We start from the raw sequence: 25170 nt of genomic DNA, 5'->3' as shown, positions 1-25170 counted from the left end.
TGAGGCGGAATCCACCTCAAAATCCTCCTTTCATTAATTTCAATGAGAGTTCTCAGGTGGAATCTGACTAAAGAACGAGCAGGTGGATTATTTTTTATGTAGGATTCTTAGCACTGCCACCATGTTACAGGCAGAGGTGACGCTTTAAGGCCAAAGTCACATATTGCTGCTTTGGTTGTTCCAGATTTTGCTGCATTTTTGCGCCAAAGCCAGTCGTGGATTGAGCAGAAGGTAGAAATATAAGAACTTACTATATATTCCTTATTCATTTTGAAGTCACTTTTGGCTTTAGCTCAAAAAAACCGCAGCAAAATCTGCAACAAAATTCACTGCTTTCCCCCTCAGGCCTCGTGTATACCTTTTCATTTCTAGGGCCCCACAGTTTTTATGGCCGTGTGTGTGAGCCGTATACAAGGATTGCAAATTAAGCATGTCCTGTTCTTGCCCAAATTTTTGGTAGGGGATTATACAAGTCTTTTTGCGGATCTGTAATCGTGGATAACATATTGACGTATTTTTTGTGGAATGCGCGTCAGTATTTGTGGAGTATGGTACAGGGACCGGATACACCATGTGGGGGTCGGCTGTCAGCCCCTATATCTCTGCTTTCTGAATCCCTATAAGTATGATTTGGGCTAGTTGGAGGAAGGTTATGGCTAAATTTCGCCCATTGTGGTTGCTATAATGTATCATACACAATGGGGGAGATTTATGAAACTGACTATAAGAAAAACCTGCCTCGGTTACCCATAGTAACCAATCACAGTGCAGCTTTCATGTTGTATTTTGCTTCTGAAAAATGAAAGCTGCCTTGTGATTGGTTGCTTTGGGCAACAGAAACTATCTTTGATGTCCATTACGTTAATTGATACAAGTTGACTGCCATTACACACAGCCTTACAAGCAGTATACAGTATATACAGACAATAAGGAAGGTTTTACTGGTCACAACTTCGGCTATGGTCACACTGCTGTTGGAGCTTATTCATATAAACACTATAAAGATGTAGAGCCATGTTTCTCGTAAAAAAAATACCGAACCTGACACATTACATTGTTAGACAAAAGGGTTTATCTGGCATTGGTAGTACTGACCATACATAGAATCCCACAAACGTGATCAGAGCCCAAAAGCCAAAAAGCAGGCGATCCTCCATGATACGTGTAATACAATATCAAGAGCTACACGCACATAAAAAAGGCGCACTCTTTGCCAGTGCAGTGGATATGAAGACTGGCATTGTATACGCCAGTCTTCATAAATCTCCCCAGTGGATCACTTCCCTGTGGGAATACGTTCCTGTCATGATTACAGTACAGGACATTAGTCCCATGGTACTCCATCATGATTATAGTACAGGACATTAGTCCCATGGTACGCCCATCATAAATACAGTTCGGGACATTAGTCCCATGGTACTCCATCATGATTATAGTTCAGGACATTACTCCCATGGTATGCCCATCCTGATTGTAATACGGTACAGTAGGCCCATGGTACCCCATCATGATTACAGTACAGGGAAGTAGTCCTATGTTACGCCCATCCTGATTACAACACGGTACAGTAGTCCTATGATACCCCATCATGATTATAGTACAGGACATTAGTCCTATGGTACCCCATCCTGATTATAGTACAGGACATTAGTCCAATGGTACGCCCATCCTGATTATAGTACAGGACATTAGTCCCATGGTACGCCCATCCTGATTATAGTACAGGACATTAGTCCCATGGTACGCCCATCCTGATTATAGTACAGGACATTAGTTCCATGGTACCCCATCATGATTATAGTTTAGGACATTAGTCCCATGGTACGCCCATCCTGATTACAGTACAGGACATTAGTCCCATGGTATGTCCTTCATGATTACAGTACAGGACATTAGTCCTATGATATCCCATCATGATTATAGTTTGGGGCATCAGTCCTACACTGAGTCAGTGACTCACATCATCATACATAACTATACTGTGAGTCTAGGTCTTTTGACAGAGTGCAGTCTGGGAAATACAGTCGATATACAAATCATATTTCCTATAATGGTTACACCAACGTAAATGCTGTGCTATAGGACACATATAGAAATCACCAGAAACAATGAATGCCTGTAGATCACCAAAGAACTGCCCGAAAACAGACAATAGGTCTAAGAAAAATGAGTCTAAAAAATAAAGCCAGAACATGACATCACATCTCAGTTCAAACAACATAACAATGATATTCGATGTAGAGCAGCTCATATGAACGTTCTTACCCTGGGCGCCGATGCCTCATGCTGGCATTGTCCTTTACTGAGACACTGTCTTGAAGATCTATATCAGGACTGGGGCTCTCCATTCCTACTACATATGGCCGCACTACCCTCTCGCGGTCAACTGTGGGATCCTCAAAAAGGACTTGACCACTGAGCTTGTTAAACATGATGGTGTTCATGGTAGGAAGTCTTGAAGCTTCTCTCTTGGCTCCTATAGAATATGTAGTTCTGTAGTGCAGAAGAATCGGTTCCTACAAGAAAGAAAAAACATTCATGGATCAATTCTCCGGGGACACAAAGTTTGTCCAACTCTTCTGACGTTCTTCACATTATCACATCTTCACATTTGGGTTATCAGTGGTTCTAGAGGTTCCTCATGGCTGATCAGTCAAGACATGTCCAAAACTTTCTGACTTTTCATACATTTTACACCAGTATTAGTATAAGCATGATAATTTCCCCTCGATATGACATATACAGTCAAGGATCATATTCACAGTTCAATGTGCCGCTAAGGTCTTGCTGGTGAGACAAAGGTGGCCTTGGTACAAGAGAAGACTGGTCGATGGCCACAAGCACAGGCCCAGCCAACAATCACACAGTGGCAATAAACCTTCAACAGCTATTGGTCAAATTTGGCCTACAGCTCCTGACCATGACTTTCCCATGTGTTTGCCCAAGCGTGCATGTGTTCCCAATGGGGAGAAGGGAAATTGCTCCTTCTAATGGAGGTTCATCAACAACAAAGATCCCCCACCTGATGCAGAAGACAACCCAGATTTATAGAAAGGACTTTCTCTCTGTCTGAGGATTCCTCCACCAGCCCATTATTCACAATCCAGAGATGATGGAAGGTGGAGGTGTATTAAATAAATCAAATCCCCAGAAAAGTTAAGTCAACGATAAGATAATGAATAGAAGGAGAAGGCGGCTAATCCCGTCTGGAACAAGCTGACAATTTGGGATTTGTAAAGATTTGTCTGGGTATTTTAGAAATTGAGGTCCATTCGCAAATACAAGGCGTTGCTGTGGAAAAACTAGTAAAATGCAACCATCCATGTTTAGGAATGCACTATTTATATCAGTGCCTGTCTACCAGTGCCTGTAATGTGGCACAGAGGACCCACAGTACATGGAAGGAACGGACGGTGCACATGGAAGACACACGTCTCAGGACAACTGGATAATTTGTTCTGCTCAATTTGTGCCCTTCATCCCCGACATCCTTCTCATTTACAATTTGGTGAATTCGGAATTCGAGGGGTTTTCATTGTAATGAAATTAAAAAAATGTGCAGCCCGCCCCCTGCTCTTCTGTCTGTGGGACGTAAATCTCCGTAATTAACCACAGACCCCGTCCCTACGTTCTATGGAGAAGTATCAAAATTATAGCAAGAAGATCCTTATACACCATATATATATGGAGAAGGACTCAACAATAGATAGTAGGTAGATAGATAGATAGATAGATAATAGATATGAGATAGATAATAGATAGATAGATAGATAGATAGATAGATAGATAGATAGATAGATGGTATCTATATCGATAATATCCAGATAGTGTGTATATTCCTATATTATGTATCTCAATGTGTTACCTATGACTGCAGGTAAACCTACCGTATTGTTCAATGACAACACAAATTACAATCCCTAATAGTTTACTGACACACTCACTTTGTTACATCTGTATAATATTCTATATAGTATATGCTGTATATATTTACTATAGATATTACAACGGCATTAGTATATAATAACACTTATACTAACACTACTAAAACAAAAAAGAACAACAAACATAAAATTGTTTTTTTGGCTACTTTTCCTTAACTAATCACAAAATATGTCGCTTACGATTTCAGTTTACTCTGTTATGTCTTTGTACAATCTAAGAACTAAGTCCTCGATTTAGAAATCACATCCAGTAATATATTACTATACACGATACTACAGATATTCCAAATACTTTATAATAATAATTATTATTATTAGGTAAACTTTTATATGATTTTTTAATTACCGGTATATGTATCAGAAATAAATTGTGATGGATTGTAGTAGCCAGATATTAGGAACTTCCATCAATGTCATTAGAAAATTAAAAAAAACAAGTTTGGCGCCAGCAGCAAATTTCTAGACACACAGGCCACCTGTTGAGTGCTGATATACACATCTATTCACACACATACTCTATTTTTCCAGATATGACAGCTAATAGTATATATACTATACATATACCATACACCTGTGAGCCTATATTAATACCAGGCTAAAAGTGAGATGGATACAGGTGTATAGACTTCAAAACAAAGCCTGCACATCTTCTAGAACACAGCAGCCATCCAATAAGATATTACACAGACATCATTAGAAATGAAGCTCCTGGGAGTTGTCTGGTCCTGATCTACACAGATAAGCACCAGAGGTTGTAGAAATGGCTCTAGCCCTAGGAATGGCAGTATTTTATACGTATATACAGCACACAACTCTGCTTGTATACTCATATAACGTGTATTACCCACAAAATAACACCTACAAGTCACAATATAAAAGATCTAAGAAATCTTATATATACACATATACAATATATATATATATATGCGGCAACACTGTGCAATGAACTACTGCAAGTCAGGTGATAGACGACAAAATGTAAGCTAGAAATCCGGCTGTCACATTTCCATAAGCGGCAACGTAGTTCAGTATTCATCACTGCTGTACTGGACTATATTACTATGCTGTGCCAGGGCGGTTTCAATACAAATATATATATATATATATATATATATATATATATATATATATATATATATATATGCACTGAAATATAAAGACATGTAATATGTGTCTATGATACTTCTTAATACAATGTACATATATACATTTATGTTTTATATTATATTATTTACATTTATATTATATTATTTACATTTACATGCATGATGCAGCATACTGTACCTTATGTGTATATAGATACACAAAAGACCCTATACCACTGATACACAAAAGACCCTATACCACTGATATATGTACACATTTCATCCGCTGTTTCATGATTTATTTTATCACAAACAGAATTTTTTACATTAGAATTTGAGAATTTAACTTTCTTAAAATATGTGTCATATATAAGAATATAAAGGTTGCAATCTTTAAACCTGTTTGTGTGTGTAAATATACTGTACATGTATATCTGTGCGTATGTATCATATAAGACTGTTCATATGTACTTGTGTATGTGTAAATCTAAATGTGTATGTATCTGAGTAGGCATATACTATATTACGTGACACATATGCTGTAGATGTGTGTGTCTGTGTGTGTGTGTGTATATATATATATATATATATATATATATATATATATATATATTTAGAAATATACATTCAACTATATATAGAAACTTGTATATATTAGTAAACATACATGTACGTGATATGGTATTGTAAGGTATATAGCATATATATTATATATGTCATATATAGAGGTACATATGTTTGTACCTCTGTACATACATATGTGTAATGTATTTGTGTAAATACTAATATATATATATATATATATATATATATATATATTATACACCTAGTACAGCCTATACAGCCTAGTATACAGAGTACATATATACAGTATTTCTATTTTTTTATATACAGTACTTCTCAGTGTGTTACATATACATATTATATGAGTATGTACTGTATGTATGGCTGTGTAGACATACATATACCAAGAATATACACATCTATATTTGTGTATACGCATGTAATTGTCTCGTGTGTAAGTATGTTTTACATCTAGTTATTATATGGCTAGTATTATCATACATTATTTATACGCCACTGCCTATTCTGCAGCAGCGGGTAAAGCTTTCGGATATATAATAATCCAATGGAATGCATTCTATGAATATTTAGCATTTTTGAAAAGTATGTGCCCCCCATTCTCCAATGAAAGCCCCATTACTACTACAAGGTGATAAGGACTGTTACTTGCTCCGGCACCCCCACCCTTGTAGTTCCCCAAACCCCTAGCTGGTCCATGCAAGGCTCAGCCCCATCTCTTGAGTAGATCCATGGCTTAGAAGCCTGTGCATGAAGCTTGGGTTTCCTACACTCCAGATGAGCCTGCGCTGCCTTTGATCATTCCACCGCCTGGGAAGAGCATAACAGTATTTCCAGTGTAACATGCATTGATATATTACAGTGACCTTCCTTCATCCACTACCATCAACAACCTGCTGCAACGTCAGCCCCCGGATCTCAGTGTGGTTTTACTGTGTTTAGATTGAAGTGGAGCAACATGAAAGGGTGGCCACTATAAATATTTGCAGGGATGTAATTCAGACGTTATTTGTCTGTTCTACATAAAATATGAGCAGCTGTCTGAATTCCCTAGACTGTTCTACTGTATACTACAATAATATCAACATGACTTATTTGTGTACCCGTCCTACTCTACAGCAATGTGTGACCTCTATTTATAGCCCACTATCCTGGCGCTGGCCACACTCACTGGCACTACCCAACTACATTCACCCATCATTGTACAAGACGGCGGATGGAGTGGAGCTGAGTTTGACACCGGCACAAGTCATCATGATGTCACAATGTGTTTCTTACCTGTCCTACAAATAAGGGATAAATTCAGCTCTGCTACATTGCATTCAATGGGTTAGTATGGCACAGCGAGATATCAGACTCAAGATGTCTGTAGACTCCTTCTCCTTAGAGGATATATGTCTTACACGTTCTAGATGGATCGTTCCTCCTTGCCTTTGCCAAATATCTCTCATCACATGATTTACTACGTGCCTCTAATACATGTAACAAGTCACTTCTACATATGACAAGTGTATGTGATATATATTATAGGCTGGGCAGCTGCTGCTGTGGTGAACTACAAATGTCAGCATGATATGAGCCAGGTAGAGAATAATAAGAGCTCATAAGCAGCACAACTTCCATAAATATATCATATAGTATATATAAATATATAATATAATATATAATAAACATAATACATAAGATACATGTATAACAAATAGAAGATATAGAAGATATAGTACAGATGTAGCAAAGCTCAACTTGTCATTTAACAATTCCAAGGTAACATAATGCAGAAGCCTTACCTGCAGTTCTATGTAAGACTCAGCCCTGCCATATCTGACAAGCTCATCGCTGCTACACTGCCATACACAATACCTAACACCCATTATTGGGCTCCCTATGAAGCTCATCCTGCAGACTATGTTTATAAAAAATTAGATTGTGAGCTCTTCAGGAGACAAGGACTGATGTACAGTAAGCAAATGCATTCTGTCTGCTGTATATGTAGGGGCTATCTAATAAGTAACTGAGTAATAGAATAAGTCAGTACATTATATATCGTACATGGATAGATCTAGAACTACAGTAGTCCTCTGTTTAAATGGCCTGGCAATATAAAAACTTCTTAGTAATAGTGGCAGGAACCGAAAATCTAAGAACATTTACTACATGGCTTCTAGGATTTGTCCCACTCTGCGGATAGGCAGATAGATATGGGATAGATAGATAGATAGATAGATAGATAGATAGATAGATAGGAGATAGCTAGATAGATAGCTAGATAGATAATAGACAGATAGATAATAGATAGATAGATAGCTAGATAGATAGATAGATAGATAGATAGATAGATAGATAGATAGGAGATAGCTAGATAGATAATAGACAGATAGATAATAGATAGATAGATAGATAGATAGATAGATAGATAGATAGATAGGAGATAGCTAGATAGATAATAGACAGATAGATAATAGATAGATAGATAGATAGATAGATAGATAGATAGATAGATAGATAGGAGATAGCTAGATAGATAATAGATAGATAGATAATAGATAGATAGATAGATAGATAGATAGATAGATAGATAGATAGATGATAGGAGATAGATAGATAGATAGATAGATAGATAGATAGATAGATAGATAGGAGATAGATAGATAGATAGATAGATAGATAGATAGATATTAGATAGATAGATAGATAGATGATAGATAGATAGATAGATAGATAGATAGATAGATAGATATGAAATAGATAGATAGATAGATAGATAGATAGATAGATAGATAGATAGATAGGAGATAGATAGAAAACATGTAATGCTGGATAGATAACTACTGTAGAAAGAGAATTATTAATGAACAAATTTATAGAAAATGAATGGATGGATGGATAGATAGATAGATAGATAGATAGATAGATAACTAGTTGTGACCCTGTATCACATGTCACTGTATATACTGTATACTATGCTGTGACCATACACACTACATGATGAATGACACATTGCAGTCATGCCTTACCTGCTTCTGGTTCTGGTCCACTTCTGCAGAAGTTTCTGGGATCAGGAACAATCATTGACAGAAGTGTGCTATATTTAGTCCTCAGTGTGCGCCAGATTTAGCGCCAGGCGCAGTGCAGCAGTCAGTAATCCGCCGTGTCGCGCTCTTGCCATCCCCAGTGTGAGGCGCACATGTCTCCTGCACTGTCCTATCCTCAGCTCTAACCACACGAACCGCGGCAGCCTCTGCTCTATCCTATTTACTAAGCCTGAGGCTGCGAGCCCTGCACTGCGCATACACCAAGCGGCCCATGTTATCCAGCTGTGCAGCGCAGACTGTGAACATCCAGTGCTGCTGGAATACAGGGTCCGGGGCGGCAGCAGAGGAGGAGGAGGCAGGGGAGGGGATGTGTTATGTTACTCGCTCTTATTCACTGCAGACCTCGCTGCTTCTGGGCACAGAATAGTGGTACAGCCCGAAATACACTCACTGAACTACAAGCATAGTATATAGTAATACTGACCCTGTCCTGTGTAATACTGCATAATACTGGCACTGTATATACAGCACTAGTGTATGTAATACTACATAATACTGACACTGTATATACAGCACTACTAGTGTATGTAATACTACCTAATACTGATACTGTCCTGTGTAATACTACATAATACTGACACTGTATATACAGTACTAGTGTATCTAATACTACATAATACTGACACTGTCCTGTGTAATACTACATAATACTGACACTGTATATACAGTACTAATGTACGTCCCTGTGTATAGTAATACTACATAATACTGACACTGCCCTGTGTAATACTACATAATACTGACACTGTATATACAGTACTACTAGTGTATGTAATACTACCTAATACTGATACTGTCCTGTGTAATACTGAATAATACTGGCACTGTATATACAGCACTAGTGTATGTAATACTACATAATACTGACACTGTATATACAGCACTACTAGTGTATGTAATACTACCTAATACTGATACTGTCCTGTGTAATACTACATAATACTGACACTGTATATACAGTACTAGTGTATCTAATACTACATAATACTGACACTGTCCTGTGTAATACTACATAATACTGACACTGTATATACAGTACTAGTGTATCTAATACTACATAATACTGACACTGTCCTGTGTAATACTGCATAATACTGACACTGTATATACAGTACTAGTGTATCTAATACTACATAATACTGACACTGTCCTGTGTAATACTACATAATACTGACACTGTATATACAGTACTAGTGTATCTAATACTACATAATACTGACACTGTCCTGTGTAATACTACATAATACTGACACTGTATATACAGTACTAGTGTATCTAATACTACATAATACTGACACTGTCCTGTGTAATACTGCATAATACTGACACTGTATATACAGTACTAGTGTATCTAATACTACATAATACTGACACTGTCCTGTGTAATACTACATAATACTAACACTGTATATACAGTACTAGTGTATCTAATACTACATAATACTGACACTGTCCTGTGTAATACTGCATAATACTGACACTGTATATACAGTACTAATGTACGTCCCTGTGTATAGTAATACTACATAATACTGACACTGCCCTGTGTAATACTACATAATACTGACCCTGTATATACAGTACTACTAGTGTATGTAATACTACCTAATACTGATACTGTCCTGTGTAATACTACATAATACTGACACCGTATATACAGTACTAGTGTATGTCACTGTGTATAGTAATACTAAATACTACTGACACTATATATACAGTACTAATGTATGTCACTGTGTATAGTAATACTACATAATACTAACACTGTATGTACAGCACTAGTGAATGTAATACTACATAATACTGACACTGTATGTACAGAACTAGTGTATGTAATACTACATAATACTGACACTGTCCTGTGTAATACTACATAATATTGACACTGTATATACAGTCCTAGTGTATGTAATACTACATAATACTGACCCTGTCCTGTGTAATACTACATAATACTGACACTGTCCTGTGTAATACTACATAATATTGACACTGTATATACAGTCCTAGTGTATGTAATACTACATAATACTGACCCTGTCCTGTGTAATACTACATAATACTGACACTGTATATGCAGCACTAGTGTATGTAATACTACATAATACTGACACTGTCCTGTGTAATACTGCATAATACTGACACTGTATATACAGTACTACTAGTGTATGTAATACTACCTAATACTGATACTGTCCTGTGTAATACTACATAATACTGACACTGTATATACAGTACTAGTGTATGTCACTGTGTATAGTAATACTAAATACTACTGACACTATATATACAGTACTAATGTATGTCACTGTGTATAGTAATACTACATAATACTAACACTGTATGTACAGCACTAGTGAATGTAATACTACATAATACTGACACTGTATGTACAGAACTAGTGTATGTAATACTACATAATACTGACACTGTCCTGTGTAATACGACATAATATTGACACTGTATATACAGTCCTAGTGTATGTAATACTACATAATACTGACCCTGTCCTGTGTAATACTACATAATACTGACACTGTCCTGTGTAATACTACATAATATTGACACTGTATATACAGTCCTAGTGTATGTAATACTACATAATACTGACCCTGTCCTGTGTAATACTACATAATACTGACACTGTATATGCAGCACTAGTGTATGTAATACTACATAATACTGACACTGTCCTGTGTAATACTACATAAAACTGACACTGTATATACAGCACTAGTGTATGTAATACTACATAATACTGACACTGTATATACAGTACTACTAGTGTATGTAATACTACATAATACTGACACTGCCTGTGTTAATACTACCTAATACTGACACTGTCCTGTGTAATACTACATAATACTGACACTGTATATACAGAACTAGTGTATGTCCCTGTGTATAGTAATACTACATAATACTGACACTGTATATACAATACTATTGTATGTCACTGTGTATAGTAATACTGTACTACATAATACTGACACTGTATATACAGAACTAGTGTATGTCACTGTGTATAGTAATACTACATAATACTGTCACTATATGTACAGTACTAATGTATGTCACTGTGTATAGTAATACTACATAATACTGACACTGTATATACAGTACTAGTGTATGTCACTGTGTATAGTAATACTACATAATACTGACACTGTATATACAGTACTAAAGTATATCACTGTGTATAGTAATACTATATAATACTGACACTGTATATACAATACTATTGTATGCCACTGTGTATAGTAATACTGTACTACATAATACTGACAATGTATATACAGTAGTAATGTATGTCACAGTGCACGGTAATCTCTTATATATAAAAACAAGTTTCTGTCTGTCTGTTCTTTATGCGCGACCAAATGACTGGACTGCTCTTTACCAAATTTGGAACACAGATATATCAGGTGTCCGGGAAGGTTTTAGACTGGGTCTCAGCTCTGCAGGACGTACCATTCCTATAGTATACCCATTCCTACAGTGTACCATGCAGTATTCCCAAAAACTAACCTCCATTAGAAACCTGGAAGTCTTTCACTCATATTCCAACTGCTATACACACAGTCACGTGTGCCTTATCAGACAATAGAAGCTCGCAGGCGCTTAGTCTCCACATGCACTCAGCTTTACTCCAGGTTTCCATAACTACCACTACCCATCCCTTTATCTTCACTGCTGTAGGTCAGCTTTAAAGGGGCAGGGAGCTGTGGGTGACAGTGTTACACAAGGTCACATACACAGCTTTACTCCAGGTTTTCATAACAACCAATCCCAGATTTTTCACTGATATCAAAACTGAGATACACATGATCACATGACACTTATGAACCAATGGAAACTCACAGGTTCTTCAGTCTTGACATACACACAGCTTTACATCAGGTGTCCCTAGCAAGCAAGCTATTTATGATCTGAATTAGTCAATAGCAATTCGCAGGTCCTTAAATATTCAGGCATATGACATGTATCAGACAATATAAGTTCACAATTAATTGACCACAGTCATAAATAGACTTTACCGGTACTGGGCTGTCGTACTGGATGTCAGCATTCTTAGAAATTGAAATGTACTTAAAGTACACACAAATGACATACAATACATCAATATATACAGTACTAATGCATGTCACTGTGTATAATAATACTTCATAATACGGACACTATATATATATATATATATATATATATGTATATGCAGTAGTAATGTATCACAATGTCACTGCATTGTTTTTAGAAGTGCTACATGCTACTTACTCTGTATATGGGTTCTATATTATGCCATGAACATGCCTGATAATACTATACACTACTTATACACACGTGGACAAAATTGTTGGTGCCTTTTGTTAATGAAAGAAAACCCCACAATGGTCACAGAAATAACTTGGAATCTGACAAAAGTAATAATAACCAAACTACATGTTGACAAACTTCAAAGCTTCTGGGAGAATGTCCTATGGACAGATGAGACAAAAATCTAACTTTTTGGCAAGGCATATCAGCTCTATGCTCATAGACAGAAAAATGAAGCCTATCTTGTAAAGAACACTGTCCCTACTGTAACACATAGAGGAGGCTCTGTTATGTTCTGGGGCTGCTTTGCTGCATCTGGCACAGGGAGTCTTGAATCTGTGCAGGGTACAATGAAATCTCAAGACTATCAAGGGATTCTAGAGAGAAATGTGCTGCCCAGTGTCAGAAAGCTTGGTCTCAGTCACAGGTCGGAGGTCTTACAACAGGATAATGGCCCAAAACACACAGCTAAAAACACCCAAGAATGGCTAAGAGGAAAACATTGGACTATTCTGAAGTGGCCTTCTATGAGCCCCGACCTAAATCCTATTGAGCATCTTTGGAAGGAGCTGAAACATGTCGTCTGGAGAAGGGAGTGGCCAAAATCCCTGCCGAGAGGGGCAGAAGTCTCATTGACAGTTACAGGAATCATCTGATCGCAGCGATTTCCTCAAAGGGTTGTGCAACCAAATATTAAGTTACGGAAACCATCATATCTGTCCAGGCCTGTGTCATGAGGTTTATTATTAAAAAAAAATTCTGTTGAAGCAAAAAGCAATGTCTGACTTTCATTTATTCATTTTCATAGAATTTCTATTTATTATTAGTTTTGGCAGATTCAAGTTATTTCTGTGACCATTGTGGGGGTTTCTTTCATTAATGAGGGTGACCAACAATTTTGTCCACATGTGTATATACAGTATTACATGGATGTGGCTATGCCTTATAATACCACACTCCTGACACTTCAGTACATATTATGTATACAGTATTACATGTATGTGATTGTACTTGGTGATACTACATACTACTAGCACGGCTCATGTTACACCTCGGAGCGCAGCATGTTACCAATAGACAATGTCTCGTGATCTATCAGTACATACATGAGGGGTCAGGGGCTGGTGATGTTGCAATGCTGCAGCCTTGTGATACTTGAACACATTTCCAGTCAGTCTCACAATCCCAATAAACTGCACACAAATTGATTTTCCAGCAGCATTTCCGAAAAATGAGACCAGGACATGCAGTAATAAACACTGCAAGTAATACATGACCTTTACAGTAACTCACTGCATCACCCATCATCACACATCATCATCCTACCGCCAATACACAACCCCGGTCCCTAGTAATGGTGCAGGATACCATATATATGTCAGGCCATGTCTACTATAGGTTTGGTGTGTATGAGTAAAGGAAATACTTACAAAACATAATCACATCATATCCACAATCCCTATAGATGGAAGATGCCAAATAAAATATATTTAGTATCCAATGTGCTGGCATACATCAGTGTATATTTTTGTATAATATATGGATGATGTACAGTATATACTGTATATACTGTAACCTGTGCTTAAATTGTGAAATAAATATACGGGAACTCTGGAATACAAGTGTTGGGTACAAAGAGCAAACCCCAACAAATGACCATTACAAACATTCAGACACAGGGCTAGGGCAGTGAACGCTATCAGATGAACGCTAGAGATCGCTAGAGATGAGCGAACACTGTTCGGATCAGCCGATCCGAACAGCACGCTCCCATAGAAATGAATGGAAGCACAGGTGCTTCCATTCATTTCTATGGGAGTGTGATGTTCAGATCGGCTGATCCAAACAGTGTTCGCTCATCTCTAATTATTTTTTTTTTCCTTTCTGACAGTGGCAGGCTGTGTAACATAAATCTCCTCACTCCAGAGCACCAGAGGACAGGGGGAATACATTTACAATGCACAGAAAGGAGATCCAAGAGCTTTATCCATTATTAGTGGGATGAGGGTGACCTGCAGGCCCTTCTAGGTTATGGGCTCAGTCCCAGATATGACCCCTATAGTGGCCAACACAAAATAACAGACTGAATATCAACTATATGACTATGGATGTTCAACCATAGAGAAACTACAACTCCCAGCATGCCTTTCATGGTAGAAGTTATAGGTTTGCACCAGCTGGAGAGTCACAGGTTCCAGATCCCAAATCTATGAGCTACTTTACAGCATCTGTGATGTGTCTGTTCCTCTGTGCTCCTCCTGTCAATCATTCCTCCCCCATTCATTCAGCTTTGTCTGTATCGGGGTAAGTGAACTCATTCCACTACTGGGAGATCTATAGAGAACAGAGCGATTCTGACATAAAGAAATGAACATTGTTTTCTCAGTGAACCCGAGATCCTTCAGCTCCTTCCAAAGTAAACTGCAAACTCAACTCTAACAACAATGGCTGAAGATTAGCAAAATCCCCGACCGCTCTGCGCTGGATCTACCTTTATTATTAGGAGCAGTCATTCTCTGGCTGCCGCTATGTATACAAATTACATAAAAGAATTACATTACAGCTTCACGGATACTTTACGTTTTCATGTGGCCGACACAAAACTCTATATACACATGGGAACCGTATTTGTGTTACTCATTTTCATAGCGCCCTGCAGTCACCAATGAGGCATAAGTTCTAGGCATGGTACATGGCCCAAGCATGCGCCTAATGAATGCCAAGTTACATGTACTATCATATAGGATTCATTGCTGCTCTACTTTTGTATCCATTGTTGGCTTTGACTCAAAAAAATGCAACAAAATCTGCAACAAAAAAGCAGTGTTTCTGGGGGCCACATGGTGGCTCAGTGGTTAGCACTGCAGCCACCAGAGTCCTGGTGTTCGAATCCCGCCAAGGGCATAAAACCATCTGCAAGGAGTTTGTATGTTCTCCCCGTGTTTGCATGGATTTCCATCCCATATTCCAAAGACATACTGATAGGGAAAAATGTACATTGTGAGCTCTATGTGGGGCTCACAATCTACATTAAAAAAAAAAAAAAGCAGTGTTTCTGCAACGTAGGGTCTCAGCCTTAAAGGGGTTTCCCATGTAACTAAGGGGGCATTTACACAATGTAACACGCCACTGATTCTTGCACGGTAACTCGCATAAGAATCAGTGTGGCATTACATCGTGTGAATGTTCCCTAAAGCTTGATCAATATATGATATAAAAGTTCTACAATGTTCTGATATACTTCATGTTTCAACCCTTTAGCTCTTCCCTTCCCCTCAACGGGAACACCTAGAACTGAGCCATCTATACTGTAAGAATTACATATATAGAGATGAGCGAACCAGCTTGAAATTGGATTTGACCAGAATTTTAGAAACGCATTGGTCTTGACCAAACCGGAAACTTTTGTGGTTCGACACTCGTGAATTGCTATTGTACTCTTGAAGTCTTCCTTCTTCTTCTGTTCCTTAGCTGCTATGGACTCCTAGTATATCTTCTCTTCTCAGCATATGTGTGTCTACGTCTGTATTATATTACTGTGTATTATCCTGTACCTGTATTACTCTGCTGCTGTTACATACTGAAATTTCCCCACTGTGGGACTATTAAAGGATTATCTTATCTTACTCTTCAAACCCCTATGTATAATAAGCGAGACAGACAGCAACAATTTTTTTTTTTTTTTTAACATTGAGATCTATGGAAGGTGGATATAGGTGGATTACCAACAGATAGCAATCCCTTTGTGTCTGTTCTGCAATGTATTTTCCCTCTTTATTCTTCTCTGCGCATACTCAGAATGAAGCGGAAGGAGGGGAGGGGAAGGGATCTGTCAAAAAACTGTCATTTGTGTCAGGTCTGAGGTTTTTTTTTAGCTGTATTTGCATCCCTGGTTGGGAAACACTGGTCCAGGGAGTCCGCTATGTGTCAGAGATATCAGCAGAGGCAGTATACTGTCCTGTCCTGATCACTACAATGTATCTGTCTGGAGTCCACACTGTTTACAGAGAATTGTCTGGACTGGATAGAATTGTATCCACCTGTCAGCTATGACTATTATTAGGTCTATGGGGGTTTTTACTCTTTGAATGTAAACAATCATTTTTTATGTTCACTGACAGCAAGCAGAGATCATATAATGGTAAAAATAAAGGCGGCATCAAAGTGATTATAATTGTCATTATATAGTGATTCCAGCCTAATGCAGACATCAGATGGGGGAATTGGGTTATTATTAGAGATGAGCGAACACTAAAATGTTCGAGGTTCGAAATTCGATTCGAACAGCCGCTCAATGTTCGTGTGTTCGAACGGGTTTCGAACCCCATTATAGTCTATGGGGAACAGATACTCGTTAAGGGGGAAACCCAAATCCGTGTCTGGAGGGTCACCAAGTCCACTATGACACCCCAGGAAATGATGCCAACACCTCTGGAATGACACTGGGACAGCAGGGGAAGCATGTCTGGGGGCATCTAACACACCAAAGACCCTCTATTACCCCAACATCACAGCCTAACAACTACACACTTTACACACTCAATACCACCTCTCTGACAGTAGGAAAACACCTTGAAACATGTGTATTTGGCACTTGCAGTGAGGAGAGCTTGTCACCAGCAGTGAATTTGGCCCTTGTAGTAAGTTGAGGTTGGCACCAACATTTGTTTTGAAAATCAGGGTGGATTGAGCCTCTAACCAGCAGAGTTTGGGCAAATTCATGGTGGAGGGAGCCTCTAAAAACCCCAGTTTGGACCAATTCATGGTGGAGGGAGACTCTAAAAACCCCAGTTTGGACCAATTCATGGTGGAGGGAGACTCTAAAAACCCCAGTTTGGACCAATTCATGGTGGAGGGAGCCTCTAAAAACCCCAGTTTGGACCAATTCATGGTGGAGGGAGCCTCTAACCAGCCCAGTTTGGACCAATTAATGGTGGAGGGAGCCTCTAAACAGCCAAGTTTTGGGAAATTCATGGTGGAGGGAGCCTCTAACCAGCCCAGTTTGGACCAATTCATGGTGGAGGGAGCCTCTAACCAGCCCAGTTTGGACCAATTCATGGTGGAGGGAGCCTCTAAACAGCCCAGTTTGGGCAAATTCATGGTGGAGGGAGCCTCTAAAAAACCCAGTTTGGACCAATTCATGGTGGAGGGAGCCTCTAATTAGCCCAGTTTGGACCAATTAATGGTGGAGGGAGCCTCTAACCAGCCCAGTTTGGACCAATTAATGGTGGAGGGAGCCTCTAACCACCCCAGTTTGGGCAAATTCATGGTGGAGGGAGCCTCTAACCAGCCCAGTTTGGACCAATTAATGGTGGAGGGAGCCTCTAAACAGCCAAGTTTTGGGAAATTCATGGTGGAGGGAGCCTCTAACCAGCCCAGTTTGGACCAATTCATGGTGGAGGGAGCCTCTAAACAGCCCAGTTTGGGCAAATTCATGGTGGAGGGAGCCTCTAAACAGCCCAGTTTGGGCAAATTCATGGTGGAGGGAGCCTCTAACCAGCCCAGTTTGGACCAATTAATGGTGGAGGGAGCCTCTAAACAGCCAAGTTTTGGGAAATTCAAGGTGGAGGGAGCCTCTAACCAGCCCAGTTTGGACCAATTAATGGTGGAGGGAGCCTCTAACCACCCCAGTTTGGACCAATTCATGGTGGAGGGAGCCTCTAACCACCCCAGTTTGGACCAATTCATGGTGGAGGGAGCCTCTAAACAGCCCAGTTTGGGCAAATTCATGGTGGAGGGAGCCTCTAACCAGCCCAGTTTGGACCAATTAATGGTGGAGGGAGCCTCTAAACAGCCCAGTTTGGGCAAATTCATGGTGGAGGGAGCCTCTAACCAGCCCAGTTTGGACCAATTAATGGTGGAGGGAGCCTCTAAACAGCCAAGTTTTGGGAAATTCATGGTGGAGGGAGCCTCTAACCAGCCCAGTTTGGACCAATTAATGGTGGAGGGAGCCTCTAACCACCCCAGTTTGGGCAAATTCATGGTGGAGGGAGCCTCTAACCAGCCCAGTTTGGACCAATTAATGGTGGAGGGAGCCTCTAAACAGCCCAGTTTGGGCAAATTCATGGTGGAGGGAGCCTCTAAACAGCCAAGTTTTGGGAAATTCATGGTGGAGGGAGCCTCTAACCAGCCCAGTTTGGACCAATTCATGGTGGAGGGAGCCTCTAAACAGCCCAGTTTGGGCAAATTCATGGTGGAGGGAGCCTCTAAAAAACCCAGTTTGGACCAATTCATGGTGGAGGGAGCCTCTAATTAGCCCAGTTTGGACCAATTAATTGTGGAGGGAGCCTCTAACCAGCCCAGTTTGGACCAATTAATGGTGGAGGGAGCCTCTAACCACCCCAGTTTGGGCAAATTCATGGTGGAGGGAGCCTCTAACCAGCCCAGTTTGGACCAATTAATGGTGGAGGGAGCCTCTAACCAGCCCAGTTTGGACCAATTAATGGTGGAGGGAGCCTCTAACCACCCCAGTTTGGACCAATTCATGGTGGAGGGAGCCTCTAACCAGCCCAGTTTGGACCAATTCATGGTGGAGGGAGCCTCTAAACAGCCCAGTTTGGGCAAATTCATGGTGGAGGGAGCCTCTAAAAAACCCAGTTTGGACCAATTCATGGTGGAGGGAGCCTCTAATTAGCCCAGTTTGGACCAATTAATTGTGGAGGGAGCCTCTAACCAGCCCAGTTTGGACCAATTAATGGTGGAGGGAGCCTCTAAAAAACCCAGTTTGGACCAATTCATGGTGGAGGGAGCCTCTAAACAGCCCAGTTTGGGCAAATTCATGGTGGAGGGAGCCTCTAACCAGCCCAGTTTGGACCAATTAATGGTGGAGGGAGCCTCTAAACAGCCAAGTTTTGGGAAATTCATGGTGGAGGGAGCCTCTAACCAGCCCAGTTTGGACCAATTAATGGTGGAGGGAGCCTCTAACCAGCCCAGTTTGGACCAATTAATGGTGGAGGGAGCCTCTAACCAGCCCAGTTTGGACCAATTAATGGTGGAGGGAGCCTCTAAACAGCCAAGTTTTGGGAAATTCATGGTGGAGGGAGCCTCTAACCAGCCCAGTTTGGACCAATTCATGGTGGAGGGAGCCTCTAAACAGCCCAGTTTGGGCAAATTCATGGTGGAGGGAGCCTCTAAAAAACCCAGTTTGGACCAATTCATGGTGGAGGGAGCCTCTAATTAGCCCAGTTTGGACCAATTAATTGTGGAGGGAGCCTCTAACCAGCCCAGTTTGGACCAATTAATGGTGGAGGGAGCCTCTAACCACCCCAGTTTGGGCAAATTCATGGTGGAGGGAGCCTCTAACCAGCCCAGTTTGGACCAATTAATGGTGGAGGGAGCCTCTAACCAGCCCAGTTTGGACCAATTAATGGTGGAGGGAGCCTCTAACCACCCCAGTTTGGACCAATTCATGGTGGAGGGAGCCTCTAACCAGCCCAGTTTGGACCAATTCATGGTGGAGGGAGCCTCTAAACAGCCCAGTTTGGGCAAATTCATGGTGGAGGGAGCCTCTAAAAAACCCAGTTTGGACCAATTCATGGTGGAGGGAGCCTCTAATTAGCCCAGTTTGGACCAATTAATTGTGGAGGGAGCCTCTAACCAGCCCAGTTTGGACCAATTAATGGTGGAGGGAGCCTCTAACCACCCCAGTTTGGGCAAATTCATGGTGGAGGGAGCCTCTAACCAGCCCAGTTTGGACCAATTAATGGTGGAGGGAGCCTCTAACCAGCCCAGTTTGGACCAATTAATGGTGGAGGGAGCCTCTAACCACCCCAGTTTGGACCAATTCATGGTGGAGGGAGCCTCTAACCAGCCCAGTTTGGACCAATTCATGGTGGAGGGAGCCTCTAAACAGCCCAGTTTGGGCAAATTCATGGTGGAGGGAGCCTCTAAAAAACCCAGTTTGGACCAATTCATGGTGGAGGGAGCCTCTAATTAGCCCAGTTTGGACCAATTAATTGTGGAGGGAGCCTCTAACCAGCCCAGTTTGGACCAATTAATGGTGGAGGGAGCCTCTAACCACCCCAGTTTGGGCAAATTCATGGTGGAGGGAGCCTCTAACCAGCCCAGTTTGGACCAATTAATGGTGGAGGGAGCCTCTAACCAGCCCAGTTTGGACCAATTAATGGTGGAGGGAGCCTCTAACCACCCCAGTTTGGACCAATTCATGGTGGAGGGAGCCTCTAACCACCCCAGTTTGGACCAATTCATGGTGGAGGGAGCCTCTAAACAGCCCAGTTTGGGCAAATTCATGGTGGAGGGAGCCTCTAACCAGCCCAGTTTGGACCAATTAATGGTGGAGGGAGCCTCTAAACAGCCCAGTTTGGGCAAATTCATGGTGGAGGGAGCCTCTAACCAGCCCAGTTTGGACCAATTAATGGTGGAGGGAGCCTCTAACCACCCCAGTTTGGACCAATTCATGGTGGAGGGAGCCTCTAACCACCCCAGTTTGGACCAATTCATGGTGGAGGGAGCCTCTAAACAGCCCAGTTTGGGCAAATTCATGGTGGAGGGAGCCTCTAACCAGCCCAGTTTGGACCAATTAATGGTGGAGGGAGCCTCTAAACAGCCCAGTTTGGGCAAATTCATGGTGGAGGGAGCCTCTAACCAGCCCAGTTTGGACCAATTAATGGTGGAGGGAGCCTCTAAACAGCCAAGTTTTGGGAAATTCATGGTGGAGGGAGCCTCTAACCAGCCCAGTTTGGACCAATTAATGGTGGAGGGAGCCTCTAACCACCCCAGTTTGGGCAAATTCATGGTGGAGGGAGCCTCTAACCAGCCCAGTTTGGACCAATTCATGGTGGAGGGAGCCTCTAAACAGCCCAGTTTGGGCAAATTCATGGTGGAGGGAGCCTCTAAACAGCCCAGTTTGGGCAAATTCATGGTGGAGGGAGCCTCTAACCAGCCCAGTTTGGACCAATTAATGGTGGAGGGAGCCTCTAAACAGCCAAGTTTTGGGAAATTCAAGGTGGAGGGAGCCTCTAACCAGCCCAGTTTGGACCAATTAATGGTGGAGGGAGCCTCTAACCACCCCAGTTTGGACCAATTCATGGTGGAGGGAGCCTCTAACCACCCCAGTTTGGACCAATTCATGGTGGAGGGAGCCTCTAAACAGCCCAGTTTGGGCAAATTCATGGTGGAGGGAGCCTCTAACCAGCCCAGTTTGGACCAATTAATGGTGGAGGGAGCCTCTAAACAGCCCAGTTTGGGCAAATTCATGGTGGAGGGAGCCTCTAACCAGCCCAGTTTGGACCAATTAATGGTGGAGGGAGCCTCTAAACAGCCAAGTTTTGGGAAATTCATGGTGGAGGGAGCCTCTAACCAGCCCAGTTTGGACCAATTAATGGTGGAGGGAGCCTCTAACCACCCCAGTTTGGGCAAATTCATGGTGGAGGGAGCCTCTAACCAGCCCAGTTTGGACCAATTAATGGTGGAGGGAGCCTCTAAACAGCCCAGTTTGGGCAAATTCATGGTGGAGGGAGCCTCTAAACAGCCAAGTTTTGGGAAATTCATGGTGGAGGGAGCCTCTAACCAGCCCAGTTTGGACCAATTCATGGTGGAGGGAGCCTCTAAACAGCCAAGTTTTGGGAAATTCATGGTGGAGGGAGCCTCTAACCAGCCCAGTTTGGACCAATTCATGGTGGAGGGAGCCTCTAAACAGCCCAGTTTGGGCAAATTCATGGTGGAGGGAGCCTCTAAAAAACCCAGTTTGGACCAATTCATGGTGGAGGGAGCCTCTAATTAGCCCAGTTTGGACCAATTAATTGTGGAGGGAGCCTCTAACCAGCCCAGTTTGGACCAATTAATGGTGGAGGGAGCCTCTAACCACCCCAGTTTGGGCAAATTCATGGTGGAGGGAGCCTCTAACCAGCCCAGTTTGGACCAATTAATGGTGGAGGGAGCCTCTAACCAGCCCAGTTTGGACCAATTAATGGTGGAGGGAGCCTCTAACCACCCCAGTTTGGACCAATTCATGGTGGAGGGAGCCTCTAACCAGCCCAGTTTGGACCAATTCATGGTGGAGGGAGCCTCTAAACAGCCCAGTTTGGGCAAATTCATGGTGGAGGGAGCCTCTAAAAAACCCAGTTTGGACCAATTCATGGTGGAGGGAGCCTCTAATTAGCCCAGTTTGGACCAATTAATTGTGGAGGGAGCCTCTAACCAGCCCAGTTTGGACCAATTAATGGTGGAGGGAGCCTCTAACCACCCCAGTTTGGGCAAATTCATGGTGGAGGGAGCCTCTAACCAGCCCAGTTTGGACCAATTAATGGTGGAGGGAGCCTCTAACCAGCCCAGTTTGGACCAATTAATGGTGGAGGGAGCCTCTAACCACCCCAGTTTGGACCAATTCATGGTGGAGGGAGCCTCTAACCAGCCCAGTTTGGACCAATTCATGGTGGAGGGAGCCTCTAAACAGCCCAGTTTGGGCAAATTCATGGTGGAGGGAGCCTCTAAAAAACCCAGTTTGGACCAATTCATGGTGGAGGGAGCCTCTAATTAGCCCAGTTTGGACCAATTAATTGTGGAGGGAGCCTCTAACCAGCCCAGTTTGGACCAATTAATGGTGGAGGGAGCCTCTAACCACCCCAGTTTGGGCAAATTCATGGTGGAGGGAGCCTCTAACCAGCCCAGTTTGGACCAATTAATGGTGGAGGGAGCCTCTAACCAGCCCAGTTTGGACCAATTAATGGTGGAGGGAGCCTCTAACCACCCCAGTTTGGACCAATTCATGGTGGAGGGAGCCTCTAACCACCCCAGTTTGGACCAATTCATGGTGGAGGGAGCCTCTAAACAGCCCAGTTTGGGCAAATTCATGGTGGAGGGAGCCTCTAACCAGCCCAGTTTGGACCAATTAATGGTGGAGGGAGCCTCTAAACAGCCCAGTTTGGGCAAATTCATGGTGGAGGGAGCCTCTAACCAGCCCAGTTTGGACCAATTAATGGTGGAGGGAGCCTCTAACCACCCCAGTTTGGACCAATTCATGGTGGAGGGAGCCTCTAACCACCCCAGTTTGGACCAATTCATGGTGGAGGGAGCCTCTAAACAGCCCAGTTTGGGCAAATTCATGGTGGAGGGAGCCTCTAACCAGCCCAGTTTGGACCAATTAATGGTGGAGGGAGCCTCTAAACAGCCCAGTTTGGGCAAATTCATGGTGGAGGGAGCCTCTAACCAGCCCAGTTTGGACCAATTAATGGTGGAGGGAGCCTCTAAACAGCCAAGTTTTGGGAAATTCATGGTGGAGGGAGCCTCTAACCAGCCCAGTTTGGACCAATTAATGGTGGAGGGAGCCTCTAACCACCCCAGTTTGGGCAAATTCATGGTGGAGGGAGCCTCTAACCAGCCCAGTTTGGACCAATTCATGGTGGAGGGAGCCTCTAAACAGCCCAGTTTGGGCAAATTCATGGTGGAGGGAGCCTCTAAACAGCCCAGTTTGGGCAAATTCATGGTGGAGGGAGCCTCTAACCAGCCCAGTTTGGACCAATTAATGGTGGAGGGAGCCTCTAAACAGCCAAGTTTTGGGAAATTCAAGGTGGAGGGAGCCTCTAACCAGCCCAGTTTGGACCAATTAATGGTGGAGGGAGCCTCTAACCACCCCAGTTTGGACCAATTCATGGTGGAGGGAGCCTCTAACCACCCCAGTTTGGACCAATTCATGGTGGAGGGAGCCTCTAAACAGCCCAGTTTGGGCAAATTCATGGTGGAGGGAGCCTCTAACCAGCCCAGTTTGGACCAATTAATGGTGGAGGGAGCCTCTAAACAGCCCAGTTTGGGCAAATTCATGGTGGAGGGAGCCTCTAACCAGCCCAGTTTGGACCAATTAATGGTGGAGGGAGCCTCTAAACAGCCAAGTTTTGGGAAATTCATGGTGGAGGGAGCCTCTAACCAGCCCAGTTTGGACCAATTAATGGTGGAGGGAGCCTCTAACCACCCCAGTTTGGGCAAATTCATGGTGGAGGGAGCCTCTAACCAGCCCAGTTTGGACCAATTAATGGTGGAGGGAGCCTCTAAACAGCCCAGTTTGGGCAAATTCATGGTGGAGGGAGCCTCTAAACAGCCAAGTTTTGGGAAATTCATGGTGGAGGGAGCCTCTAACCAGCCCAGTTTGGACCAATTCATGGTGGAGGGAGCCTCTAAACAGCCCAGTTTGGGCAAATT

The 25170-nt window shown here is 42.1% G+C and overlaps 1 protein-coding gene across 3 annotated transcripts in view; it reads right to left on the bottom strand.

Moving 5' to 3' along the window:
- MKX (mohawk homeobox) overlaps positions 1-8824 on the bottom strand; it is a 97116-nt gene extending 88292 nt beyond the window's left edge. For all 3 annotated transcript variants that reach the window (XM_075271751.1, XM_075271752.1, XM_075271753.1), the window contains exons 1-2: positions 8626-8824; positions 2266-2516 (exon numbers count right to left, since the gene is read on the bottom strand). In XM_075271751.1, coding sequence (XP_075127852.1) covers positions 2266-2444 — 179 coding nt within the window. In that variant the 5' untranslated portion in view covers positions 2445-2516; positions 8626-8824. The remainder of the gene's footprint in view (positions 1-2265; positions 2517-8625) is intronic.
- Positions 8825-25170: the final 16346 nt, after the last annotated feature.

Source organism: Leptodactylus fuscus, chromosome 4 (assembly GCF_031893055.1).
Source record: "Leptodactylus fuscus isolate aLepFus1 chromosome 4, aLepFus1.hap2, whole genome shotgun sequence".
Lineage (NCBI taxonomy): Eukaryota > Metazoa > Chordata > Amphibia > Anura > Leptodactylidae > Leptodactylus > Leptodactylus fuscus.
This window is presented reverse-complemented; position numbering and strand designations above follow the sequence as displayed.